The 25257-nt window shown below is 41.3% G+C and overlaps 1 protein-coding gene across 2 annotated transcripts in view; it reads left to right on the top strand.

Annotated features, from left to right (window-relative positions):
- SMIM43 (small integral membrane protein 43) overlaps window positions 1-25257 on the top strand; it is a 58416-nt gene that overhangs the window by 27438 nt on the left and 5721 nt on the right. The window contains exons 2-4 of one of the 2 annotated variants that reach the window (XM_057502583.1): window positions 20621-20735; window positions 21635-21717; window positions 22078-25217. In XM_057502583.1, coding sequence (XP_057358566.1) covers window positions 24898-25089 — 192 coding nt within the window. In that variant the 5' untranslated portion in view covers window positions 20621-20735; window positions 21635-21717; window positions 22078-24897 and the 3' untranslated portion in view covers window positions 25090-25217. The remainder of the gene's footprint in view (window positions 1-20620; window positions 20736-21634; window positions 21718-22077; window positions 25218-25257) is intronic. The other variant, XR_005032233.2, reaches the window with a different exon arrangement.

Genomic DNA, 25257 nt, shown 5'->3' with positions numbered 1-25257 from the left:
ATGTAAAGGCCATATTTTAACAAAACACTGTACCTCTCTATTATGCCCTCCCCAGGAGGATTATATGGTATGTGAATCTTCCACTTTGTCCCTAATTGTTGCACCTATTCCTGTAGAGCATTTTCAGTAAAATGGGTGCCTTGATCAGTGTTAATGACCTGTGGTCAGCTATAAGCTGCAAAGAGACACTCCAGGCCTCTTTTGGTCATTTGCTGGTCTGTGCAACTTGCTGGAAAAGCAACCAGAAGTCCAGTAGCTGTGTCCACACAAGTCATGGCATATCAGTACCCTTTAATGCAGGCAGAGGCCCAATAGTCTATCTGTCACCTGATGAGGGGCATGGGCCCTTAGCCATTGTCCCATGTTGCTGCGGGACTCAGTGTAAGTCCCTTTTAGAGCATACTGTGCATTCCTGCTGGGCTCTGATAACTTCTTCAAAGGTTAAAGACAGGCCCCACCAACAGGCTACAACCCATGTTGTCTTTTGCTCTTCATGCAACAAACTTTGATGTAACCATTGGGCCACATCAGAGGCAGGCTTTCCTTCTAGCCAGCACGCCTGGGCCAATTCATTTGCTTCATCATTTCCTGGGGATGCCAGCAGCAAATGGCCTGTCACATGATATACTGTAACTGTTTTAGTCTGACTAGAGGCACATAAGTCTTGCCACAGCGCTTGCCTCCCAAGGGATCAGTGACCAACCATCCATTTGGCATGGTACTATGTTGGTAGCCACAGAGTCAAGCCTTGATAGATGGCCCAGCTGTCCATGCAGATAGCTATTGGGGAAGGCTCTTGTGTAATCATGAGCCATACTGCCCACAACTCTTCCCATTGACTCCTCTTCCCCTCACCGTCTTCCATCTATATTGTCTCAGTCTTAGGATGGAAAGCCAGAGCCCTCCATTTCAGAGGCTGCCCAAGGCTGGAGCCATCTGTGTACCATGCTTCTTTGGGTATAGGGGCTCTTCCCTCCTGATAAGGGCTGTCCACTACTAATTTGCTCTAAAGCAAATTCTTCCTGCCTTTTACTGGTATATGTCACTGTCCCTAATAAGCATTGGAGTTCTTCACTCAAGGGGCTACTAGAGAGGGCACTACACTGCTGTAGGTACGCACCCCACTTGGCCAGTGTAGGCATCTGTGCCACACCACTCTGTGGTTTTTGGGTCCAATCTTTTACCCACACTGTGATGGGACAGGTGGTTCTAACCTGTATTGGGGCTGTTCCAGTGATGGACTCCATAGTCAGCAAGGTGTATATGGCAGCCAGTTGTTTCTCTATTAAGGTGTATCGTACCTATGCTCCTTTCCAGAGTTGTGACCAGAATCCAGTAAGTTGGCAAGTTGATTCAAGCCATTGCCAGAGACCCCAGCCATAACCATCTTTGGTTGCATGAACATTCTGCTCACAGGGCCTTGACACTCAAGGCCTATCTATCACAGTCAAGGCCTGTGCAGCCTTGACTGCCCATTTTGCAGCAGTAAAAGCAGATGCACATGTCCCTAGTTCATGACTGAGGGTGTCCTACCTGACACCCTTTCATACCGTATGATGTAAGGGTTTCATAATTTGTGCCAAGTGTAGGATAAACACTTTCCAGTAACCTTAAAGACCAAAAAACTCTTGTAATAATGCCATAGTTGTAGGGATAGGGAAGGCCTGAACTTTATCTATGACTGCTTCTGGAATAACTTTAGTCTTACCCAACCAGACAACCCCAAGAATTTGACTGACAAACCACGTTCCTGAACCTTGGTGCTGTTCACAGCCCATCCTTTCTCCTGTAGATGTTGCAGCAATCTAGGTGCTGCACCTTTTAGGTCTGGAAGGGAATCCAATATAAGCATGGTATCATCAGTATAATGGTACAGCTGCACTGTTGACATTGTCTCTCATGCTGCCAAGTTCTGGCCTATAAATCCATGACAGATGGTGGGGCTGTGGAGGTACCCCTGTGAGAGGACAGTGAAAGTCCATTGCCATCCTTCCACATGAAGGCAAACTGTCCCTGACTTTTCTGCTCTATGTCAATGAAAAACAAGGAATTAGCAAGATCTACTACTTAATATGTCTATAATATTACTACTTAATAAAGATATGTCCCTAGTTCATGACTAAGGGTGTCCATAAGGGCTATAATAGAGGGGATAGCATGCAGAGGGGGTATGACTTTATTCAGTTCTCTGTAGTCCACAGTCATATGCCAGGAGCCACCTGGCTTTTTCACTGGCAATACCAGAGAATTAAAAGTACTATGGGTGGAATTTATAATACCCACCTTGTCTAGTTCCTGGAGGGTTTCTTCAATTTCTTTATATCCTCCAGGCAATTTGTATTGTTTGGTATTAGTCACCCACTGAGGCACAAGAAAAGCTATGGTCAGGTGCTTAGCATGTCCCCTCAGAACTGCCTTAACCACGTGTATCCTCAGTCTGAACTCACCTGCAGTGGTCTGCAACTATAGGCCCTGCAGGATATCTACCCCCAAAATATATTCAGGGATGGGAGACATACACACAATATATTCCTTTTGGGGTGGATGCCCTATTCCCAATGGGATTTGGACTTGTTTCATGATAGACTTGTACCCCTCTGTAACAGCGGGGGTCCCAGGAAACAATAAATCAGTAAGGACTCAGCTCCTGTGTCCACCAGAGCCAGGACATGTTGTATATTCACTGGGAACCAATGAATTGATATTTCAACATGTGGCCTCTGGGCCCCACCCAGTCCCCTAAAGCAAGTGCCTTGACCCTTCAACTGTATAGTCAAACCATATATCCCAATTGTCTTCCTGTGAGGATCCAGATGGGCTTGGCTTACTCTCCAGCAGAAAGTTCCGCAGGCACACAGGCCGGGCTTGTATCTTTGTCTCCAGATTCCACTTCTTTGTCCTTCCTTTAGCTAACTACCAAGACTGCTGCTTCTGCTTTAATTGTTGCCACAGTTCCAGTGAGATTTTATTTGAGTTTTCATCCAATTTTTCTCTGTCTGATCCTGCCTTTATCAAATCAACCCACATCTGGGTCGTCATAACCTTCATGGAGTCCTTTAAACTCTTACTCTGAATAGTGGGCCATATTCCCTTCTGTACTCTAATTGCTTTAGCCTCTCCCAGATCTGCTACCATACAGGTGACCTCACTTATGGGCTGCCCTAAATGAGGGGCAAAAATGGCCATTAGGGGCCAAAGGAGGAACAGAGGAGCCATTTGAAACAGCACATTCATCATCTCTGCAATAAAAGGCTTCTCATCTGGGCCAAATTCTCCAGATTATAAATGGCATTTTTCATGCCTAACCCCTATAACACTTGGAGTTTGGCATATGCCTGCCCTCTAGCAGGGTAAAATGGTAAATCACCCTGATCGGGCCATACAGCACCAAGTGTGGCCATAAGCCTATAAAGAGGGAGTGATTTTCTGGGGTCTGATGTGCATTTTATAGTTGCTTCCACAAGGCAAGATGAACTGTCAGGGAAACCAGCTTTCCCATTTCTGATCCAGACAGAATGGTGCCATTCACCCCTATGTCCCAAAGACGGGGAGCCAAGCTGATATTGACTCTGACCGTTTCTGCTGAAACTGGGGGTCCAAATCCACCAGCTCTGCCTGCATATATGGGAGAAGCATAGAGTGCCTCATGACTTGGGGGGTTGCTGCACCTCTCCAGGAGAAACCCGCGGGTGCTGCGTCTTTATTTTCTTGACTACAACTGGGTTGGCTTTCAATAGAGGTGGGGCTGGTGCCTCTGGCATTGGCGCCTTCTTTGCCCCCACCCACTCTTCAAACCCCAGCTGCTCCTCCATTTCTAGGGCTCTCAGCAGCTTTCTCACCCCTTCCCTGAGTGCCTCCTCTGCTACACACTTTACCTTTCCTGCAGTGCCTCGCAGCGACACTATCTCAGTCTTACGCAGCTCTCTTACTTTCACCTCAATGTCTCACAGCTGGCATTCTTGTGCTGCCTCTTCTTTTGCTTCTTGCAGGAGTGTGTCCTTCTCCTTAATGGCTTTTGCCACTTCCACAGCACCTCGTAGCCTGTGTTCTTGCGCTGTCTCTTCTTGTGCTACCATTACATCCTTTACCATCACCACAGCACCTTGTAGTTATGCCATCTCAGTCATCAACCAATTTTTTACCTCCTCTATGGCACCTCACAGTTCACGTTCTCGTGCCGCCTCTTCTTGTGCTTCTTGCAGGAGTACATCCTTGTCTTTTGTGGCCTTTCTTAGCACAGGTTCCCACTGCCTTGCAGGCACTCTGTTTCTCTAAGGAATTCCCTATTTTGCTGAGGGCCAACTGCTCTGCCTCAGGCATCACCTCCACTTCTTTCCAGTCCTGGGGGAGGGACTCCCTCCTCTAGAAGGCAAGCCACCTTGGACTGCATGCCCATTGGTGCATACCTGAGTGTCTCCCCAATCATAGGGGCAGCCTGCTGAAGTATCCCTCCAATGAGAGCAGCTTAGTCCATTTTTTTTTTCAGTCTAATTATGCTAAATGCCCCACCTGAGGGTTTTCAGCTCCAGGCAAGTTTATTCTGTGAGACTAAAAATGACAATAGAATATTCTTGGGGTAAAAGGGTTTATACCCAGCTTTATTCTCATGGTGGCAGGTTAAGCACTAGAATCCTGTCCACCTCAGGGCAAGTCTGCATGCAGCAAACTGGTCTCTATTTCAAGGCCTCTCCTCCACCTTGCATCTCTGGAGCCCCACAGCCCTTCAGGCCCACAGCCCCAGAGCACTGGGCAGAGCACTTTATATAGAGTCCATAATAACTTACTACCCACACATGTGCAAACCTATACCTGCTAGCATTGCATGTGTGCAGTGGGCAAGCAGTCCAGGGTCAAGTGAGAATCCTGGCCATGGAACTTGTATTTTCTCGACACTATTGTTCTTATTAAGCTTCCTCTATTACAGTATTTAGTCTTTATTAAATGATGTCAACGCATGTCACTCTCCAGAAGTATAATTATGTACCTTTAAAAATGTGAGGGCTATGCAGTTTGAAAAAGACAGATGCACCCCTATGTTTATCGCAGCACTATTTACAATAGCCAAGAAATGGAAGCAACCTAAGTGTCCATCAGTAGATGAATGGATAAAGAAGATGTGGTACATATACACAATGGAATATTATTCAGCCATAAGAAGAAAACAAACCCTACCATTTGCAACAACATGGATGGAGCTAGAGGGTATTATGCTCAGTGAAATAAGCCAAGCGGAGAAAGACAAGTACCAAATGATTTCACTCATATGTGGAGTATAAGAACAAAGAAAAACTGAAGGAACAAAACAGTAGCAGAATCACAGAACCCAAGAATGGACTAACAGTTACCAAAGGGAAAGGGACTGGGGAGGATGGGTGGGAAGGGAGGGATAAGGGCAGGGAAAAAGAAAGGGGGCCTTACGATTAGCATGTATAATGTGGGGGGGGGGCATAGGGAGGGATGTGCAATACAGAGAAGACAAGTAGTGATTCTACAGCATCTTACTTCGCTGATGGACAGTGACTGTAATGGGGTTCATGGGGGGGGACTTGGTGAAAGGGGGAGTCTAGTAAATAAATGTTCTTCATGTAATTGTAGATTAATGATAACAAAATGAATTAAAAAATGTGAGGGAGGGCTATGACCTCCAAATTTGTAAACCCAATTTCCTAAATATCTTTCCTGGACCCTAGGAAAGTTTCTGCACAGGAGCCCAGAAATAGCTTCTCAAACACATTAGGTATAACGTACATTGTTGAAACAAAGATATAAGCAAGTGGGTGTCAAGAATACTTTGAAAGCATCTAAGAATGGCAAATGTATTTTAAAACATAATTTTTGTAATGGTTCAGGACATGAGCTTTGACATCAGACAGCCTGGGGTTGAGATCCTGGCTTGAGAAACTGTGATATTTTGGACATATCATCTTACCTCTGTAAAATGCAGTTATTATAGCTGACACTTATATAACATTCATTATGTGCCAGATATTTTTAAAAGATGTTTACATCTTTTAGCTCATTTAATCTTCACAACCCCTTTACAAGATAGTGACTGTTATTATCATCCCCATGTTACAGATGAGCAGCATGAGGCAGAGATCCAGTGCCTTTCTCAAGGTCACCCAGCAATTTAAGTGACAGTCAGAATTTCAATGGAGGTTGTGTCTTTCAAGTCTGTGTGCTTAAGCCATACACTCTACTGCCTCTTGATAATAACAATTTCTACCTCATAGGTAAATCTGTATTAAAAGAGGTGGTGTGTAAGCACTCAGCACAGTGCAAGACACAAGGAATTGCTCCATAAATATTTGTTGAATGATTGTCTATACAAAGTTAGTGAATTATATCATAGTAGAGAGAATATTTGCATACTCTGTTAGGATGAATAATTCCATTATTTTCACCTCAGCTTTGCAAACCCACTAGTCTAATAACCCTATTTTGATAGGACATTGGATAACCTAGCAAAATTTGTTTGTACTAATCATGTTGGATCCTAATGGTCACCTCTTATATTTCTAAATGCTCACAGACCATCTGATTAAGAATCTGTTTTAGAATTTTGATTGCAGTCAGTGTCAAGCTCATCATTTACAGGTTTACCTTCTTTGAATATTTGGAACTTGGGGAACTTCTGGTTCTCTTCAGGATGAAAGTCTGGTTTACATTACTGATATACTTATTGGTGATGAAGATCATTACAAGTTTTCTATATAATTTTATTTTTTTATTAAAGGAATAGGGTACTGACTAAATAAATGTACCAGTAGAGCATTTGAATCATACAACTAGCAATTCCTATTTCAAACCCATAACTATATCAAATTGTGGGGTTGATCCAGCATAAAATAAGATTACTCATCTGTTAGAGGAAATTTTCCAACAGGAAAATTTAGGTAGGATATGAGTCATATAATATGACATTCTTCTTCTGTCTAAATAAATCATATTTCTTTTAACTAAACCATATGTTTAAAGGAGTGAAAAAAATGTAAAATTTTTATGCATTGAACCCCTTGACCAATTAGATCTTTTATTCATTTGAATTTCTGAGTTATATTTGGACTTAAAAGTAGGTCAGTCATTTTCTTTGTAGCAAACCTTTCCAGCTGCATTTCCCCCTTAATAAATAATTTCTGATCATTTAAATATAGCAAGGAAATAAGAGATACATACTTTTGTTTTCTGTTTAGATGGTATTGTTCAAAGCAAAGCTAGTAGTAAAAGTTTTGAAATAAAAACTGGATAGTCCATGATCTCCCTTCTTAAATTTTTCAAAGATCACTTGAGTTGTTAGGAGATAAAAAATAAACTTCATCACTTAAGTTGATCAAGTTAACATTTCATCTCTACAATTTACATTTTAAAAGATAACTTCCATTGGGAAGTTTCCATACAACAGCTGGAATCTGGGCACCACGGAAATGGATTTACAGCCTTGATCCCAGACCCTTAAGTCATATCCCACCCTCTGTTTTCTTTCCTCCGTGTTTGGTCTGATGAGGGCCAAGGATGAGTTGAGTGCAACTACAAAGGATGGAGGTGGTAAGAGAAGGAAAACAGAGGGTGGGATATGAAGTAGACTTTGATGGACCTTAGAGGAACACTGATCTATTATTTGAGGATTTAAAAATATGTATGAGTATGTGTATATGCATGTATCTTGTGTGTGTTTGTGGAATTTAGATTGACCTATACCTCCTTTTTGTTAACACCGATAAAAATTGAGTATCATACTTGATTTTTTTGTATCATTTGTCTTCTTCAGATTCTTTTTCTCCACGATTTTAATGACCTTGAAATAGTTTCTTTGCTTGACTTCAATGACTTCTAATTCTCCCAATTTTCTACTGTTTGGCCATTTCTTTTTGGTTCCTTTTGGGGATCCCTCTTACTCATACCTTATGTGTCGGTGTTACATAAGATTCCATCCCAGAAATTCTCACTATAAACGCTCTCCTGGTTTTCCATTTGCATGGTTTCAATTACCAGCCATGAGCTGATTATTTCCAAACATACTGTACCAGCCCAGACCTCTTCCTGACTCTGATGTCTCTAGATGTTCTAAGGACATTTCAGATTTATTGTGTCCACTCACTATCTTTCTTCCCCAAAATGTTCTTCATTATATTCCCTCCAGTGGATGGCAATACCCCAGTAGCCATTAAAACAGGGTGTCATTCTTGACACTTTATTACCACACCCACCCCTTCTCATAAGTCACCAAGTCCAGTTGAGGCCACCTACTAACCACCTAATCTATTTGTTTTCTCCAATCCCAACGTCATGACCTAACTCAGCACTGTCATATTTGCCTAAGTGAGGTTATCAGCCACCAGTGTAGCCTCCCAATCTCTAGTCTTCCTTCTTCCAGTTCATTTTCCACATTATGTGTGTTCTAAAACACAAATCTAACCATGCTGTTTTGCCTACAACCCTTCCATAACTTCTCGTTGCTTTTAAGATAAATTCCAAGCTCTATTCTGTGGTTTACAATGCCTTTTATAATTTAGCCTATTTCCCCAGTGCCATTTGTAAATAATTCTCTTTATTTAATCTTCAGCTTTATTGAATTACTTTCAATTTCTCAAAGTCACCAAGTTATCTCTCATCTCCAGGCATTTGCATTGGGGTTCTCTCTGCCTGAAATACCTTCCCCACATTTTCTGTGTAGCCAACTCCAAACCATTCTTCATGTTTCAGCTCAGAGAAAGCAGTAAGTGTTTCCTGAAACCTGAGACTGGGCCGAGTAACCCCCTTGCATCTAGAGCATTTACCACATACATTTAAAGTGGTCTGTTTGCCTGGCTGTGTTGCTCACTAAGCTCCATGAGGGAATCTGTTTTTATTCACTTTTCTATCCACAGTGCCTGGGTCTGCAATATGGCTGGCACTTAGAAAGTACTGAATAAATGAGAGAAGGGCACAAATAGGACGAAGATGGGAGCATATTTACTGGAACCACAAGCCTATATTGTGCTACCTAGCAAAAGTAATCTTCAGTCACCTTTGCATTCCTATGTTCCAGGCACTGTTTAGAGAACTTCCATACACATAATTTTTACAACAACCCTGAGTGAGGACTTCAATGCTTAGATAAATAAGGTAACTTGCCAAGGTCAGTGTGGAGAAAGTGAAGATTCTAATGGCCAGGTTGCTTTTAAGATAAATTCCAATCTCTATTCTGTGGTTTACACCTGGCCCTGGTTGGCTAGCTCACTACACACATGTGGGCAATACATTGTTATTGACTCTATATAAAGAGCTCCACCCAGTGCTGTGGGAGACACGGTAGCACGGTTGCAGGAGAGCAGAGACTGGAGTGGTGGCAGCACTGAGGACAGAGACTGAGACAGCTACGGGGGCAGAGATGCCCAGAGGCAGAGACCAGCTTGCTGCAAGCAGACTGGCTCTGAGTGGACGGGATTCTAGTGATTGACCTGCCACCATAGAAATAAAGTTGGGTAGAAACCCTTTTACCCCAAGAATGTTCTATTGTCATTTTTTGGTCTCATTGAATCCATAGTGAACTTTCCCAGAGCTGAAACTCATTGGCAAGACAGTCAGACATTTTAAAATTTGATGCTTTCTCCTCTTTGGTAGGGGAGCTGCAAGTGTTCACTATGTCTAACTAGATAGATTACTGGCCATATTTTTACAAACATATCACTAACATTATTATGACAGACTTCAAGTTTGAGCTTTAGGTTATCTGCAACAAAGAAAAATTAAATCTTAAGAGTAGAAAATGTCATTTTAATAAGCACACATTTTTTTAATGAGAAAACTGTTAAACAAGATTATTTTCTAGAACCTTTGCCAACATTATATAAATTATGTAAAATTTTAATGAAACCACCCTCTTTTATTCAAAATAGTTTCAAAGCCTTCTCAAGAAGGGCAGATGGTGTTTTCATCATCTACAATAATATGAAGGATACCAAAGTCAGCTGAGGTGAGCAAAGCACCAAGTACCGTGGAGCCAGGCTATTGATTTAAGATGCATGAAAAAATTTGTTCAGAATTGGGAAACATTACAGAATCCAAAAAACCCCACAACATATTTAGGCATCCAAAATGTATTTCACAAGCTGCTCAGTGCATTCTATTTTTCTACAAGAGATTAGTCAATATTTTGGTAATCAGGTTTTGAGAAGCTGTTTGAAAGTCTGCTTTTCACAGAGAAGGTGATCAAGTGTATATGTTGATGGAATGGTTTTAAATGGCAACACTTTCAGCTTTATCCTGAAGGAACTGAAAGCCAGTTGATTAACTTTGTGTAAAAATAAATCCATAGCAATAAGCACTGGAGAGAATTATATAAAACTTAAACTGGTGGATATGTTAGAGTGGTTGGATTTTTCCCCCTTAATTTTGTGGAGATGGCTGTATGCGCCATAGATAAAAGTCAAGGAGTAATACAAGGCCTATCTAGCAACTTGTGCCAGGGGCAAGTTCAAACATCTGTCTCATCTGCCTGAACTCATAGAAAGCAGCCTTGTGGACCAGGAGTAGAGGCTTCACCCTGTGGCCTCTCCCCTCAGGCTATGATGTCTGTTTTGCTGAAAACTTGTGACACCAGTTAATAAGGTTCATTCTGTCCCAAAGCACAAAGCACATGGTGCTCTGTAAAAGCCCTGTGCTCAGTAGCACATGGTTGTTTCAGGTACATAAGCACTCCCAGCAGAGCTTAGGGAGAGAAACAGGGATGCTGGGGCTGAATTCTCCCCCACCTGTCACATGGGCATCACACTTCTGGGAAGCAACAGGGGAACAGCTGGAGCGAGACAGGGCTCTTGGCAGCTGAGCATGGTGTCAGACCTGATTTGGCAAAGCAGAGCACTGTTGGTAGTTCCGTCAGGAGTGCCAGGCTCTTCAGAGCTGCCAAGGGAGAATGACTGTGGGTGGGTGGGGAGAACAAAGAGGCAAAGGGAACAACCAAGCCCATATCCAAGGAGCTGTGGGAAATAGCACTGGAGAATATGCCCTCAGAGGTGTCACATGTTAGTGGCTTTTCTATGTGTGTGGTGGTGGAGCGGCGGTCACAATCTGTTTTAAGTAAATTGCAGATGAAGTAAGGTAGGCATGTGTGAGGGCTGTGTACTTGACACTCAGTGATAAACTCCCAGTGAAGTCAAGATGGGCTTCATTCATGGGCTCACTCTGACTCCACAGAGGAGGTTTCAACACCAGTACAGGGCTCTCTGACAGGACAATCTTGGCACAAAAAAGCAACCCATTACAATTACAAAGCTCTTGTGACTTCTAGTTCATAAGAGGGCTTCTTCCAATTTCAGGGGGACATGTTAGAATCCCAGGAATCCACCAGGTTTGTCAAAGCAGATTAAGTAGTCCAATTTACCAGGCACAATCCCTTGAAAATAAACATGTTAATACAGTTTGCTTGAAATTTTAGCATTTTGTTTTTCAATTCAATTCAATTGATTGCAAAGAACATTAATGAGAAACTTAGGGTAGTTGGGCTTATATTACATAACCTTTATACTTTGCACCTCTAAACACACACACAAACACACCCCTAGAAGCCCCTGAATAATTCCAACCAAGTGTGAAGATAGAGGAAGAGATAATGGTGGGATGTAAGAAAATAAACAGTCTTGGATCCTTTTTAGGATGTTTCTATTTTCTTTCCTTTTTTAAATTGTAGTTGATAATCTTGATCACAATCCCCCAAAAACTTTAAAAAAAACTATTACCCCTGAGACAGTTTAAACCGATGTCTAAAATTTTCATTTATAGATTTAAATAGTAGCAAATGATGTTATTTATGGCATATTTCAAACATCTTTATCTTAAAATGAAACTATTTTATCACTCTTTAGTGAAAATAAAAAGACCACAGAAATTTGAACCTATCATCATCCCTTTAAAATATTAATAAGTTGCTTTCTAACAGTCTGCAATTTCACATTGTTCCTTTCTCTCTTTCAACTTCCTTTTCTATTTTACTTCTCCACAGACTTTCATCTACTGTAATAAGCTTTTATGTGGAAAGTCTTTTACTGGCAATCTTATCATGCTTCTTCACATCAAATATATATATCCTATGACCGTTTATGTAAAACAATTTCTTATGGATTGACTAATCATTATAAATAGTAGTAATATACATTTGATTAAAACAGCATTAATTATAACTCTATCAATAAACAATTATTATATGACAATTAGTTGGCACAGATACCCCGAATGATACACAGAGGAGGCATGAAGCATATTGGGAAGTCTTGTGTTCAAGAGATAGCAAAAAAACATGCAGGATTTCATAAGCTCTCATTTCTCAGTGAGACGTATTTAGGTCTAAGACCCCACCTAAAGCATTGAGAGGGAACGGGGAGACTTATTTGACTATATAACAATAGGGGCTTCCGAGTGGTGGGGATGACATTCTTAGAGGAGACATGAAGTAGGAGCTTAGCGAAGCTGATACGAGCTGGAAACCCATCACATATATTTGAGCTGGCTCATTGCTAGGCGTCCTGTTGGGGTAGGGACAGAGAACCACTGAAACCATTCAGCAAAGGGTTTGTTTCTTGTCACCTAAATAGTAAAATTTATTGGAAATATATCTCTTAGTGAAGTGGATGGGGGAGGATGTGTTACGGTGCCTTGATTAAAGTAATTGTTTAAAGGGTTATTTATTTATTTGGCAATGTACCATATTATGACTAGAGATAGGTAACAGATATGTCTTTCTTGATAAAGTGAGAGGAAATTTGGAAAGAGAAATATGAAAAAAGACCCTTGATACATTACTAAGTGAAAGAAGCCAAACTGAAAAAAGCTGCATATTGTATGATTTCAACTATATGAAATTCCAGAAAAGGCATACCTGTGGAGACAGTAAAATGATCAGTGGTTGCCAGGGACTAGAGGGAGGGAGGGAGGAACAGGCAAAATGCAGAGGATATTTAGAGTGGTGAAACTATTTTGTATGATACTGTAATGGTGCATACAGGTCATTATACATTTGTCCAGATGCATAGAATATACACCACCAAAAGTGGCCCCTAATGTTAGCTATGGGCTTTGGGTGATTATGATGTGTCAACATAGGTTCATCACTTGTAACAAATGTAGCAGCAGCAGGAGGATGTTGACAGTGAGGGAGGCTCTGTTTGTGAGGGGCAGAAGATGTATAGGAACTCTACTTTTCACTCAATTTTGCTGTTTATAAAACTGCTCTAAAAATAAAGTTTATTTAAAAAAGAGAGAAAGAGAAACCCTTGATGACTGGCATATCCTTAGGTAAGTGATTTTAGGAAAACATACATGGACGTTGATGATCTAGACATAACATGAAACTGAACATGTTCATGGACCCTTTATAAAGTCCTCATATTCCCTCAGGTGTATCTGAAACCTAGTTTCAAGATCTCTGGTCAAGGTTATGGACAAGTGAAAAGACAAGAGAAATGTAGTAGGAAAGATGGGTTATTCATTGAATAAATGGTTTTGGGAGCACAGAGTATTCATAAGGAAAAAGAGGATAAAACTCTTCCTTATACCTCATCAAAACTTAAATTCGGATGTATCAAAAATTTAAATTGAAAAGAACTGTAAATGTAACAGCAAAACAGGATCCAGAGAGTGGTAGATACGATTAGTGAGGTGGGCACTGAAACATACAGTGGGTTAATGTGATCACAAGAGGGCTCACAGATGGCACAGTCATTGGTATTAAGACCCTGATTTGTGAAATACAATAATAGTTAACTTTTATTGAGCACTTTACAATGTTCCAGGCTCTAAGCCCTTCATATGTATTAACCCAGTTCATCTAAATAACAATACAATGTTGAGGGTATTTTTATTATCTCCAGTTTGCAGATGAGGCAGTCAAGTCACAGAGAGTTGAGGTCACATGTTGGTTCGGAGAGAAGCCAGGGTTTATTAAGTCAAGCAGCCTGGCTCCAGAGCCCAGGGACTTAATCACCATACTCTGCTATGAAATAATGCAATGTGCTTCTAAAAAATAAGAGACATACATATTAAATTTTGATAAACTTGTGTCTACTGTGATAAGTTTAAATGATTTGTGCAATTACTTTCCTTTTAGGAAAACTTCAAAGACTGCTTTTTATTTTAATAGTCCACTGGAAAACACATAGGATTATTTTATCCCTTATGTATTTCCCTAACTGGAGAGTATAATTTTGACATCTTTGCAAGGCTTATTTCACAATTTAAATTCATGGAATTAAAAAAAAATCACAGTGGGTAGGATAGTTTTAGAAACACACTGCCATTATGCATGAACTATTTTATAAACATGATTATTAATAGTTTATCATGGAATGATGGGCAAACAATTGTCCTTTAAATTAATATTCTGCTTATGTTGAAGTTGAGACCAAATGCCATATTATTTCCTTGGCAGAGTAACACTGCAAGCCTAGTGAGAAAAACAAGAATACTTAATAGCACACCAAATACTCTTGCTTTGTAATACTGTCGGAAAATAATTACTGTGATGTTAAGTAAGATAAAAAGTAATGGATTGTCAACTGCTTGATAACAAAGATACTCAATATGCTTTAGTACTAAATAATCTTTAAAATCCCATACAATGGAGTTTTATTTATTCTGAAAGAATAAAAATAGTGCATGCAGTTACATTGTACATGAAGTCCTACCCTCAGCAGTTTACGTAGGAGGTCTTATTAACACAACAGTCTTTTTCTCACACTCTCTCTTACTTGGAAATGATTTGGGCTTTATCAGAGAAGGTCAAGGTGTGTGTGTAATACTCAGGGGATAAATATCTTCTTGGCAGCTTGTAGGAAAGTTCCTTGTAGACGGGGTCCATTTTATTTAAAAGAGAATTTGGTAAACCTATTTAGGTAGAAGCCAACTCAGACTGGTGCTCAGGTTTCCTGTATAACCAAGAAGGCAAAGGAGGGAAAATAATGACTTTGTTGGAGAAGAGGGGTTAAAAGGAAATAGCTTCTCAAGTTGCCCAACACAGCCAGTCAGGGCCTTTGGGAACATCAGAAATGTTTATTTTCTGAAATGGACATTTGTTTGCCTGTGTCTAAATGCTCCTTTAAGTCTCCCTTCAGTAAATTCTGCGCTGTTCAGTCGTGCTTCAGACAGGAACCCATGTGGTGCTGCTCCATGGTTTTCCCATAATGAGAAAGTAGTTGCTTTTGGGAGTAGCTGATTTGTAGGTTACACCAGAATAACTCTGCTTACTTAAAGTAAAAGGAAAAAACGTCATGGCTGAGGGTGAGCAGCAGTTAGCTAATCTCTTCGGTTATGTGTCAGAGGCCTTTCCTGGTGCAAATTGCTTTCCTGAAAGAAGGCACTGTGGGTTCCAAATGTATGCTGTCATCATAGCAGCTGGGAGCAATTCACCCAGATAATCTCACTTGTCCACTACCCCTGGTTTTGGCAGTAAAAATGGTAAATCATTTGAATTTTGGAACTAGAAAGGACATGGAGATCTTTACATTCAATCCCCTAATTTAGGGAACAGAAGCATAGAGAAGTTGAAGATGTGCCCAAGTTGTGTGGCTCATGCTAGCAGGGGATAGTTGGAACCTAGGCCTTTTAAGTTTCCAGCAGGAGAACATCTGAGGAAATTTGGAGAAGGAGGAAAAATCATACTGGTAAATATAGCTAAGGCATCAGCAAAATGATGAAACTGGTATGTGGTTGTTTTCTTCTTGCAGCAGACTTTTTATTTTTCATCTGACAAATAGACAAGATAGAATAAAACATGAAGAACTAAAAAATATGTAGGTAGCAGGTGCTGAGTTTTGTATATATAATGAGTTGTGTGTTTGTCTCTTCTCGTAGGTGAGAAATGGTTTAAACACTAGCTGTGATGGGTGGAGAAACAAAACTCTTGGTGGTGTATAGTGACAATCACAGTCCCCGAGCTCAGCCATACAACACATGAAGAGATCATGATTATGAAGGGCCACACAGAAGAGCCAGGTGTTCAACAGCCAACAAAGAATATGCATTTTCTTCAGATGTCACAAAGCTTCATTTTCATTACTGAGTAATCACTGTAATAGCATCACTTTTAGTTCAACCAACAGTATCTGTGATGGGGCAAAAGAAAACCTTAAGTTAGCATTCGTATTCTAACACTAGCTTCACAAACACCCTAAACATTCTCTCTTTACAGTGTTTCACAGGTCATAGAAAATGATAAGACAATCTCTTTATTGCTGAATTTATAATCTATAGCTTTTGAATTCTTGAAAAACATTTTAGAGGTTCCTATCTCTATGGTGCCAATCATCTGGTGTTTAGATGCTCAGATTCATAAGCTAAAAAAAGCACATATGAGTGAAGTGATATAAAGGGATTTTTGCCTCTCCCAAGATAGCAGCCTCTAGTCTGAAGTAATGATTTCAGTGAGGAGGGTTTGAAGGGTCCCTGGATGTATCCACAGTGGCTTCCAGACACCTGATGCAAAAGCCAGAGGGAGACCTGGGTGAGCAGTCATTTGTTGGCTGGTTTGTGGTAGGGATGATGTTCCATCCAGTATTTATGACAAGAGGCCTTATGACATATTACCAAGGCAATAATACCAAACCTATACCTTAACCACTGTGGAATTGGCCTCTCTAAGTATCAAAAACCCTGAGGGAAAATATTTTTCACAAATATTAAATAACACTGTAGCTTTCTGCATTAAGCATATTTAAGCTCCACAGGAAATAGTTCTTCAGGAGAGATATGTATATGCCTTTCTATATATTTTAGCCAAAGTTGGTGATTTTAATGTTTTAGATCATATGGTAAAGCCCCTGCTTTACTCAAAAAGTATAAGAGTGGTGTATGCATATTCATATGTATGTGTGTGTGCATATATATACACACACACATAGATACATATAATGCAATATATATTAGTCAAGGATCTCCAGAGAAACAGAATCAATAGGAGCTGTGTGTGTGTGTGTGTGTGTGTGTGTGGAGAGAGAGAGAGAGAGAGATTATAGTGAATTGGCTCATATGATTACAGTGGCTGAAAATTTCCAAGATCCTCAGTAAGCAAGCAGGAGACACAGAAGAGCTGATGGTGTAGTTCAAGTCTGTAAACTGGCAGCTCAAGGACGAAGAAGAGTCAATGTGTTAGTTCAAGCTCAAAAATAGGAGAAAAACGACCTCCCAGCTTGAAGGTAGTCAGGCATGAGGAATTTCCACTTATGTGTGGGATAGTCAGCCTCTTGTCAGAGTTTCAACTTATTGGATAGGTCTCACCCACACTAAGGAGGGTAATCTGCTTTGCTCGGGCTACTGATCTATTTATTTATTTATTTTTATTAAGGAATCATTGATATACACTCTTATGAAGGTTTCACAAGAAAACCAATGTGAAAACGTTCACCCCTATTATCAAGTCCCCCCAAACCCCATTGAAGTCACCATCCATCAGTGTAGTAAGATGCCACAGAGTCACTACTTGTCTTCTCTGTGCTACACTGTCTTCCCTGTGACCCCACATACACCATGTGCACCAATCATGATACCCCACAATCCTCTTCTCCCTCCCTTCCCACCCGCCCTCCCACCCCTCCCCTTTGGTAACCGCTAGTCCCTTCTTGGAGTCTGTGAGTCTGCTGCTATTTTGTTCCTTCAGTTTTGCTTCATTGTTTTACTCCACAAGTGAGGGAAATCATTTGGTATTTTTCTTTCTGTGCCTGACTTACTTCAGTGAGCATAATGCCCTCTAGCTCCATCCATGTTGTTGCAAATGGTAGGTACTGATTTATTTTTAATTTAAAAATTATTTTTATTGAAGTGTAGTTGATATACAATATTACATTGGTTTCAGGTGTACAACATAGTGGTTCAACAGTTATCTCCATTATTAAATGCTCACCCCAGTAAGTGTAGCTACCATCTGTGAATATACAAAGATATTACAATGTTATTGACTATATCCTCTATGCTGTACTTTCATCCCTATGCCAGTTTACTGATTCAAATGTTAATCTCATGAGGAAACACCCTCACAGGCACACCAAAAATAATGTTTGAACAAATGTGTGGACACCCTTGGCCCAGTCAAGTGGACAAATGAAAATAACTATTACAGATTACTGTTCAGCCTTAAAAGGAAGGAAATTCTGACACATGCTACAGTAGGGATTGAGAACCTTATGATAAATGTAATAAGCTAGTCGCAAAAGGACAAATGCTGTATGATTCCAGTCATATAAGGTACCTAGCATAGTCAAATCCATAGAGGTAGAGAGGAGAATGGTGGTCACCAAGTGCCAGAGAGAAGAGGAAACAGGGAGTTATCATTGAATTGGAAATTAGAGTTTCAGTTTTGCAAGATGAAAAATCCTGGAGATAGATGGTGGTGATGGTTATACAACATTATGAATGTGTTTAATACTACTGAACTGTATACTTAAAAATGATTAAGATGTTAAATTTTGTCTTAAGTGTATTTTACCACAATTAAAAATAAAAAGAGACAGAGGATTCTGGGAAGATGGTGCATCTTCACTAGGAATTTGTCTTCCCTCTTAGACAACAATTACACTGGCAAATCTGATATAACTCTTGGAACTCTGTCATCTGTTGAAGGCTTGCAACTTCCAGAAGTCTCAGATGTAAATAGATCTGAGGGTCTGAGTAGCAATGACCACATGCTGGGGTAACAGTGATCATGGGCTCTGTGTAATTTCTTTTTCTCTTTTGCTTCTTGAGCCCAATTGGCTCTACTCTTGTGGTACTTCACCTTCTCCTTTTTGCTCCTTCTACCCATTCAACAGCTTTGTAACCAATTCCCAGTATTAGATTTTCCTACTTTAGATACTGCAGTGGTTTTGTTTTCTTTTTTGGTTGCTGACTGCTAACACTTTTCTTCAATTAGATTAGGTCAGTTGAGATCATTTGCCCCCTCCTAGACAAAAGAAATCACTATAATCCCTGAATGACTTTTAGCCCAGCTGTGACCCACTTTCCCAGAACAGTTTCTTTTAAGTCACATAAGTGTGTAGGAAAGAGGTAGATACCTGACTAAAGTTAGGATTTCATTAATAAGGAAGAAAGAGGGATGAGGGGCTTGATAGGCAAGCAAAGGTGTCTGAGGTCATGCAGCTAGCAAGAGAGGAAGCCAGGATACATGTTCAAGTCCACAGGATGTGAAATACAGCACTGTACAGTATTGTACAGGGTGGAGTGTATAGGGCTGGGACTTGGACCCAAGTAAGTTCATTGCCAGTCTGTACCACAGTGTCTGCCTTTATATGTCTGGAGGGCAGCCTTGATCCCCAGATCTGGGAACATAGACCCTAGTGGTTGGGGTCACCAGATCTTACAAGCTGGCATTTCATGAGGGGAGTATGGATTATAGACATATTTTACTTTTTTCCAATTGCTTTTTCCCTTGGGGCAGTTCAATTTTAGTCTTGTGTTATGCACACGCATGGTGAAAGCCCACAGCTCTGACCATTTTCAGCTCAGAAAGTTGCAAACCTTCCATTAGTGGTGGTAGCTTCACCTCTGTCATTAGTAAAGTTGTGCTGAACAAAGGATATATTGCTCTATAATGCTCAGATTTTTTATTTTGCTACATGACATAGTATTGATCAAGTCTGGAGTCAGCTACAGTCACATTGACTTTTTCCATTTATTCTGCCAACTTACTGGAAAGAGTCTAAGTTAAATAGTGTTTGGTCATTACCACAATCTGTCACTTAATATTTTTTTCATTATTGGTCAGACTTTGGCATCTTCTACAGTATTTTAAGGCATTCTAAACCAAGGACAGGGTCTAGAGTTTTCTTCCATGGAATTATTCTTAGTGGTGAATTCTGTATTTCAAAGGCTACCTATATAAGATGATTTCCTACAGACTTCTCAAATTTTGTCCTTAGATTTCCCTTCCTTCTTTACTTTCTTTCTTCCTTCCTTCCAACTGACTGTAACTCCTATTGCACCCTATGTCATACATTTTACTTAATTCCTGAAGAGTATCTCACTTCATAAGCATTACGTAAGTGTTGAAGTCATTCTTTTGAGGTTGGTTTAGGAAAAGAGGTGAGAGTGTTAAGAGCAAATCCTATTGTCCAGGTGTTATAATAACTGTTGATTAACTTTATGTGACTCCCTGAGGTCAAACAGTTCACCTCTCTGCTCTTCTGCAGCAGTGAACATTGTCATAGATTTTCTAATTCTGATGTACAGGGTTGTATGGGTGATAAAGAATGCAAATAAGGGGTAATGTCAAGGAGGCTCAGTTGTATCTCCTAGAAATGAATATAGTGGTATATGTGTGCATGGGGCAGGAGCAAGATAGATGGTGTATCAGAAGGACATGGATGGTATGGCTGGGGTATACTCAGGCCCTGAAGTTGACTCAGGCCCTGACTAGCTAGGACAGAGCCTCTAAGGGCCTGGAAACTTGCACAGGATATGGACCTCACCCTCAGCACATGCATGTATGCTTTAAAGGAAACAGAAATCATCCATCTATAACCCATTTTTTTTGTGGTACATGGCACCTGAGAAGGTATGCAGTTAATTAAGAACTCATTATTACTAATGATGGTCAACAACACACTTTGAAGCCAGAGCATGGCACAACATATTTCTTCCGTTTCTTTTTTGTTCATTTCAGGCCAAGTTAAGTCAGCCTTAGAAAGGTACCTGGAAATTTCTTTTCCTCCAGTCTCCTACCCTTATCCAGCCCTTGTCTTGTGGAAGCTGCTTTCATCCTGCAGGTGTTCCAACAGGTAAGTCCATGTAGATTCCATTCCATCCAGGAATCACGACAGTAGATTTTTATAGCCTTTCTTGGGTGTCTTCTTAGTTCTTTAGACTCTTCACGGAAGCACATTCATTAGACAAACTCGTCTATTGCTACTGTTAATTACTTCTCATGAACCCCTTTGATGCTTGTTATGATAAAAGACTCCTGCCTATCAGAGCTGAGGGTGAGGAGGAACGAAGCAGTCCAAGGGATGGGGAACCCTATAGAGACATAAACCTGCCCATACATGTCCATAGGCCAGACCCTGGAGTAGCCCTGGGGCTACTCCCAATTATTCTGAGATCTGTGAGGAGTGGAAAGGTACATAAAGACTGACTTATGAGTAGTGGCTGTGTTAAGTGGGAGTGTATGTGGCGTCCACTCCGTGGGCAGTGCTATGAGATTGTAATGACACAGCTTCCCTCCACCTTACCAGTTTGTGTACAAGGGCTCTCTTTTTAGATGCTGGGATCAGCCAACCTTTCATCTATAGTGAGTGTTCTTCCTGCCTTATAAATTCTTGAATTGTCTTTCTATGGATTTCCATTAATATGCATATTTAGGCAGAGAAAGACTGTCTTATTCCTATAGTCATTTATACAATATAAACTGAAATTCAGACCATCTTATGAAATGTATAAATATAACAGGCTAAAAAGCATTAGAAGTATCTCTAATAAATGTAATAAGTTATTTTTTGGGCAGCATTATTATTTTTAAAAGAAATTTTCTTGAGAGTAAATATGAAGATTTGTTAGTTAATATTTAAAATCTATTTAAGCTGCTCAGATAAATGTATAATCTAAATAGTTATGGTAGGAAGGCTGAAATGGGTTTGAACTTGGCAACATAAAACTAACATCCCTTGGCCTCTTTCCACAGCATTTTGCAGGCACACACTGGTTCATTTGAAGCTTTGACCTTCAGGATTTCAAAGGAAGGGACTAAGATGTTCTAAGCAGAAGGTATGTGTCACTTGAAATTGGTTTAAATTTGACACTCAACAGAAAAAAGTATGGTCATTAATTTGCTGATTGTACACAAAAGGGCACTTTTCCCTGTGAGGCAGTGTATCATGGGGTTGAGAGTGCAGACTCTGGAGCCAAACTCCCTGGTTCACAGCCCAGGTTGGCCATTTGCTAGCTGTGTGGCCTTGAGCAGATCACACTGAAGCACTTCTCTGTGCTTCAGTGTGCATCCTTTGATTGCCTGGATAGCTGGATGGCAATGTGCCAAATGGCACATGTCTTTTCTACCATAAACATTTTGATTATAAGTGCTTAACATATGTGAAATATGTAAGTACTTTCTGCCTTCACTATCAGTATTCTCATCTGCCAGCTGACATTAACCATTATGATTGCTGCAATAAGGAGATTTACTGGAAAACCAGTGGAAGCTCACAGAATGGAAAAGGGCAGGAGAACCAAGTTTGGGAAAAGGGCAGGAGTCAAGGATGCCATGGAGGCAGATAGCAAAAGCTACACTCAGTATTGGTGTGGCCCTCAGATCTCCTCTGCCACTGGGATGCATCGGACCTCCAACATTTTCTGCTGTACCATTTGCCCTCAAGCCTCAGAGTCCAAGAATCAAGGATATTTGGCTGAGTTTCTCGACTGCTCTTCCTGCCCTCTGCCCTGCACTGTATCAAAAGTAGATAAAAAAGGTCTCTGACCCCCTTGGTTTCCATAGCAGGAGGTGGCAATGGAAAACAGTCACTGGGATCTGTCCTAGTACCAAGACTACACAAAATAGAGAATTATACCAGTAGGAACATGTGGTGGTTAGAGTGGAGGTGTGTGGACTCTGAGTAGTCAGTCACAAATCTCTGCTTTACTTATATAAGACTTCAAATTTCCTCTGTAGCCTCGTGAGCAGTAGTGTGCTGGTAAACGTTTAACAACTGGCTCTCTGGCCTTGATTTGTAGCATTTGAACATTTCTATAGGACAAACACTCCTATGATGGCCGATTTCAAGCTACTCACATGGCATTTGAACACAGTTGGGAAGAGATGTGCAGTAACATACTATTATAATATTTCAGACATACAGCTACAACAGATGAAGATAACTTCAAGGGCATAGATAATGTGAAATATAGTAAAATGATTAGGAAGTGATGAGTTTTGAGCATTACCTTTGTTAACATAATTTATTTAATTATACGTTTGTATGATATAATTCTTAATAATGGCTATATTTTAACAAATGGCTTGCAAAATTCTTGAAAAGAATTTTATGAGCCATCTCCAGAATGCCACTGCCTATGAAACGGATCAATAGTTTACTGAGAGAGAAAGAGTAAGTAACATGCTGAGGGGAGAGACCTAGGACTTAGAAATTTTGTACAGTAGTCTATAACATTGGGGACCCACAGTAATAGAATAAGAATGGTATCTGACATGCACTTAGCAAAACACATTCCTACTCAACATCTTACTTGTTTCTGATCCTTACATAAACCTAAGGAAAAACTAAGCAGGGTGTTTTACAGGTGAGGGAATTGAGAGAGCTGAAGTGACCACTGACAGGTTCAGGGGAGACTAAAATTCCCAATGCACAGCTTTTTCCATACAATCCTCTTTCTTTGAACCCCCTGCCATCACTGGAACAGCCATTTATTACAGGTAGCCCATTAAATAATACGGGATGTGTTGTATTTATTCAGGTGTAATCAGGATGACCTGAATTCAGCCAGGGAGGTTTCCTTTTATCTTCACAAATAAAGAATGAAATAAAGTTGGAGGCCCACAGAATGTGCAGTGATATAACCTGCTGTGTTAGCAAGTTTAATAGCCTGACTCCAGCATGGCCGCCAGTGATCCTTCACCTGGTGTTTATGTTCTTGGACTCCTACATTGAATAGGGCTAAACTGTGTGACTAACAGGATATTGCAGACGTGATGGTATACAACTTCTGAAGCTAGCCATAAAGGGCATTGCAGCTTCTGCCTTGTTCTATTGAGTCACTTTCTCTGAGGGAAGCCAGCACAGTGCTGTGAGGACACCCAAACAGCCCTGTGGAGAAGCCCACATGGGAAGGAACTGAGGCCTCCCACCAACAACCAGCTAGACTACTTGACAGCCATGCAAGTGAGCCACCTTGGAAGTGGATCCTCTAGCTCTAGATAAGCTTTCAGATGACTGTGGCCCTGGCTGACAAGAGACTGTAACCTCATGAGAAATTGCAAAACAGAATTACCCAGTGAAGTACCCCCAAATTCTTGATCAACAGAAATTGAGGGAGATAAACAATGTTTATGTGTTTGAAGTCAAGGAGTTTTGGGGATAATTTGTTACACAGCAATAGATAAACATTTCTTTAAAAGCTGCACCCATATGGGCTATTAAAGAAGCACTTTAAGCAAATTGTTTTGTTTTGTATTTGTTCCCCACCACCACCAAAATGAATTCAAGTCAACATTGTAAAGCTTTTACAAAATAACTTTTGAAGTGCAGTTTACTATTGATTGCCTAAATGACCTGTTGTCCATAGAAAAGTGCACTCAGTATACTGAGTACATCTGCAACTCTGAAGAGCAAGGTTGCTTGAGCTGGCATTCACTCACATTCCATTTGTGTATGTCACACTCCACAGATGTGGAGTCAGCTCACAGCAAACAGTTATCCAATAGCCCTTTAGACCCCCACCTCACCATCACCTTTAATCTGGGGGGGGGGGTCTCTGGTCCAGTGCAGCCTGTCCTTTGGGAAAGCAGGGACAGGGGGAAATAATGAAATAAATTAATTAGGAAGGGAGGGTTAGGGACTCCACTGGATGCTGGAGGTGGAAATCATTTGCCAAAAATCCCTGGGAGGCTGAGCTGTGGCCTCTTCTCCTGGTGTCCCCACCCGCTGAAGTTCGCTCTTAACGAAATACACCCATGTTGCCAAGGGCGCAGGAGAGGGTCTCTGCGAAGCAGGAGGCTTTTGTGCCTGCTGGGAGAGTCGGAGCTGGGATTACACCAGCTCTTCAGCGCGTTTCCTCCGAGCTGGGGAAGGCCTGGCGCGGACCCGGGAGTAGGCGCCCAAGGCGGGGCGCCCTCGTGCGGGAGCGAGGAGACCGAGAGGTGGGGGCCTGGGAGGTGTGCCTCGCTGCCAGAAGCAATCCGCTCCGGGCGCGCACTACCACCACGCCTGCAGCATGGAGTGGGAGCTCAACTTTCTGCTCTACCTGGCGCTCTTCTTCTTCCTGCTCTTCTTACTTTTCCTGCTGCTCTTCGTGGTCATCAAGCAGCTGAAGAACTCCGTGACCAGCACGGCCGGGTCGCTGCAGCCCGGGCGCCTCTCGCTGCACCGGGAGCCTTGGGGCTTCTCCCGCGAGCAGGCGGTGTGACTGACAAGGCGCGGGAACTGGCGGGAGGGTACCGAGCGGCGCGGGCGCCGGGCTGGGTCTCAAGTCTCGATTTTCTGTCCGCGTGGCCGCGCAGGCTCCAGTGCCAGGCTCAGCTGTAGCGCCGGCAGGTTGGTTCAGGGGTGGAAAGAGTAGGCAGAAGGGCGAGTT

The sequence above is a fragment of the Manis pentadactyla genome, chromosome 5, assembly GCF_030020395.1.
Source record: "Manis pentadactyla isolate mManPen7 chromosome 5, mManPen7.hap1, whole genome shotgun sequence".
Taxonomy (NCBI): Eukaryota; Metazoa; Chordata; class Mammalia; order Pholidota; family Manidae; genus Manis; species Manis pentadactyla.
Note: the sequence above shows the minus strand (reverse complement) of the source record. Positions and strands in the feature narration are given on the sequence as shown.